The following is a 3,777-nucleotide window of genomic DNA, read 5'->3' on the forward strand; positions in this document are numbered from 1 at the left end:
CAGCTATGCAGAAAAAGTAGACAAGCCAGCACTCATGTGTAGATGAAAGAAAAGCAGGATTTATTCCTTAACCAAACGGAATGGTGAAGTACAGCAAATACAGCAAACACAGCCCGACAGCTGTTTCAACCGACTAGTCTTCCTCAGGGGCTCTTTCATCTACACACTGAAGGGGAGGCAGATATAACATGTGCAGAGAGAGTTAGATTTGGGTGGGCTTATTTTGTTTCTGTGCAGGGTAAATACTGGCTGCTTTATTTTTACACTGCAATTTAGATTGCAGATTGAACACACCACACCCAAATCTAACACTCTCTGCACATGTTATATCTGACCCCCCCCCCCCCTGCAGTGCACATGGGGGGTAATTCCAAGTTGATCACAGCAGGATGTTTGTTAGCAGTTGGGCAAAACCATGTGCACTGCAGGGGAGGCAGATATAACATGTGCAGAGAGGGATAGATTTGGGTGTGGTAAGTTCAATCTGCAATCTAAATTGCAGTGTAAAAATAAAGAAGCCAGTATTTACCCTGCACAGAAACAAAATAACCCACCCAAATCTAACTCTCTCTGCACATGTTATATCTGCCTCCCCTGCAGTGCACATGGTTTTGCCCAACTGCTAACAAAATTCCTGCTGCGATCAACTTGGAATTACCCCCACAGTGATTTTATGTTAAATTGATTTTTCTTTTTTTCAGATGAACTTTTTTTTTTTTACTTTCATCAGTTCACTTTTCTTTTTCTTTCCAGAGAGAAAGAGAAAGAGTGAGAGATTTATATGGGATACCGGTTTTATGTTGTAAATTTTTTATTTTGAGATGACATTTTCTCCCCTGTAGAGAGAGGTTTACATGGACATCATAAACAAGACCCAGGTGAAGGTCTTTGTGTTTACTGGACTAACTGACAATGATAAACTTGCCCTTTTCCTCTTTATACTCTTCTTACACATTTATATGGTGACCATACTGGCAAATATTGGTATGGTAGCAATTATCAATAGCAGCACAACCCTCCATACTCCAATGTACTTCTTCCTGAGCTATCTCTCTCTGATAGACATTTTCTACTCCTCAGTTATAACTCCTAAAATGATGCATGACCTCATTTCTGTAAGTAAGACCATCTCATTTAATGGCTGCGCCCTACAGTTTTACTTTCTTGCTGCCCTAGCTTGTAGTGAGGGTCTTCTACTCTCCAACATGGCATATGACCGGTATGCTGCTATCTGCCACCCGCTCCACTATGTGTCAATAATGACAAAGAAGAAATGTTTATCTCTTGTTTCCCTTGTCACCTCCATGGGCTTCCTGCAGTCAGTAGTGCAGACCAGTTGTGTGTTCAGTCTCCAGTTCTGCAGGTCCAACCTTATAGACCATTTCTATTGTCACACCCCTTCATTGTTCAGACTGTCCTGCTCTGACACGTTCTACTGTGACATGGTAACTGTTTTCATTATAGGTTCTTCTTGCACATATTGTTTGATGATCATCCTAGTCTCCTATATGCTCATTATTTACTCAATTTTAAAGATTAAATCTTCTGAGGGCCGGCAGAAAGCATTCAGCACCTGCTCCTCACATCTCGTGTGCATCTGCATCTTTTTTGGGGCAGTTATGTCCACTTACCTACGCTCTGCATCTAGTGACTTTGAAAAACTAGAAAAAGTGGCCTCTGTCCTTTATTCAGTGGTGACCCCAATGCTGAACCCACTGATATACAGCCTGAGGAACCAAGAAGTGAAGCGGATCATCTTGATAAAAATCACCTGACTGAAACGCATTGACACCAGGATTGTGAGTAGCTTCATGTAACTACCACAAATTCTTTTTTGTTTTTAATGTTTTTGGGCCTTTTTTATTGGTATTTTTGTAAAAAAAAATGTATGTGGACTTGCTCTTTGTATCCTCTTTCACATGGATTTGTGTGTATTCCAATAAATTTGTTAAATTTTTGTGGCAAATCATGAATACAGGTCCAATTAATATCTCTGCAAAGAGATCTGTGGGAGTGAATCATTTGGATTCTTTACAAAGATACCTTTAAAGGCACAACATTGCGTAATCAACTGTGAGTCGGGGTATGCTAAAATGAATACCATTATATCCTAAAGGTACCTTGATGTATTTGACACTTATTTCCATCTATTAAGTTTAGGGTTACGCTTTCAGACTGTAAGCCATTTCCCCCCATGTCTACACCACCCATTTATCCTCTGCCCTGGGGTCAATATACACTCTACTTGGTCTTTGAGAGCGTGAGAAGCCATTGGGTAACCTTTGACAACTGGACACCTTGATGTGCATTTGATCACTTTAATCTGTGTGAGTGGGGTACGTCTTAAACCTCTTCTGAAACATCCATATTGCTTTCTTGGTATTCTGTAACCATACAGAACATACTGCACTTTGGTTTTTGTTTATTTTATTTTTCATGTTGGAGATATTACACTGGACACTTATCACTGAAGGAGGATCTGAATCAAGAGACACTCCATGCACATTCTAAGGGACATATTGGTACTACTATCATTTTAGCGCTCAGTAGGCCTGATTCAAGGTTGATTGCAAAACAACATTTTCCTCTAATGGGCAAAACCATGCTACACTGCAGGGGGGGAGTGCAGATGTTACATGTGCAGAGAGAGTAAGATTTGGGTGGGGTGTGCTCAAACTGAAATATAAATTGCAGTGTAAGAATAAAGCAGCCAGTATTTACCCTGCACAGAAACAATATAACCCACCCAAATCTAACTCTCTCTGCACATGTTATATCTGCCCCACCTGCAGTGCACATGGTTTTGCCAATTAGAGGAAAATTTTATTTTGCAATCAACCTTGAATTAGGCCCTGTGTGTATAATAAATACAAAACTGTAGCTCATATAAACTCACCCTATTTGAGATGAGATATTTTTGCTAGTTTCAAGATTAAATCGTTTTTTGTTTGGTCATAAGAGTTTTTCTTAGATATCAGCTACTGTTTTCTAGGTTATTGTTTGCCCTGTATTCCAATGAGGTATGTAATGACATCACTATTATTGCACCTGTGTGAATTTATTCCCAGTACTGATGGGGCAATAAACTTGCATCATTTTCTATGGGCAGAAGAAAACCTTCTAATGTGTCCTCTAATTACTTATTTATGATTTATTGCTATGAGCAGTCTCACATTGGTATACAGTGTTATAATCTATGGATGAGAGAGCTGTTGGTGTATTTCATTTTACTATATTTATCCTAATGTTACATGTTCATCAGATGTGGTGCAGACATTGGGGGTAATTCTGAGTTGATCGTAGCAGGAACTTTGTTAGCAGTTGGGCAAAACCATGTGCACTGCAGGGGAGGCACATATAACATGTGCAGAGAGAGTTAGGTTTGGGTGGGTTATTTTGTTTCTGTGCAGGGTAAATACTGGCTGCTTTATTTTTCACTGCAATTTAGATTGCAGATTGAAAACACCACACCCAAATCTGTCTCTGCACATGTTACATCTGCCTCCCCTGCAGTGCACATGGTTTTGCCCAACTGCTAACAAAGTTCCTGCTACGATCAACTCAGAATTACCCACATTAACCATTGCCACGGATATTCCTGCACCAGTTACTCCTATGTGACACTAATTGGGACTGGCAGTAGGGTTGCCAGATCATTCCTTTAATATGGGATATTTATGAATTACACAAATTACTGTATGTGGCTGGCTAATTTCAAGTGTCCATTTTACCTGTTTCTAATCAGCCAAAGAACCTGTGTAACTCATATGTGTCCCT

At 39.9% G+C, this 3,777-nt stretch overlaps 1 protein-coding gene across 1 annotated transcript; it reads left to right on the top strand.

Annotated features, from left to right (window-relative positions):
* The first annotated feature begins 854 nt into the window (after nucleotides 1-854).
* Nucleotides 855-1,775, top strand: LOC134933975 (olfactory receptor 5B12-like). Its single transcript, XM_063929505.1, has one exon. The coding sequence runs from the start codon at nucleotides 855-857 to the stop codon at nucleotides 1,773-1,775; it is 921 nt and encodes a 306-aa protein (XP_063785575.1).
* The last annotated feature ends 2,002 nt before the right edge of the window (nucleotides 1,776-3,777 follow it).

This window comes from Pseudophryne corroboree, chromosome 6 (genome assembly GCF_028390025.1).
Source record: "Pseudophryne corroboree isolate aPseCor3 chromosome 6, aPseCor3.hap2, whole genome shotgun sequence".
In the NCBI taxonomy this organism is placed as follows: Eukaryota; Metazoa; Chordata; class Amphibia; order Anura; family Myobatrachidae; genus Pseudophryne; species Pseudophryne corroboree.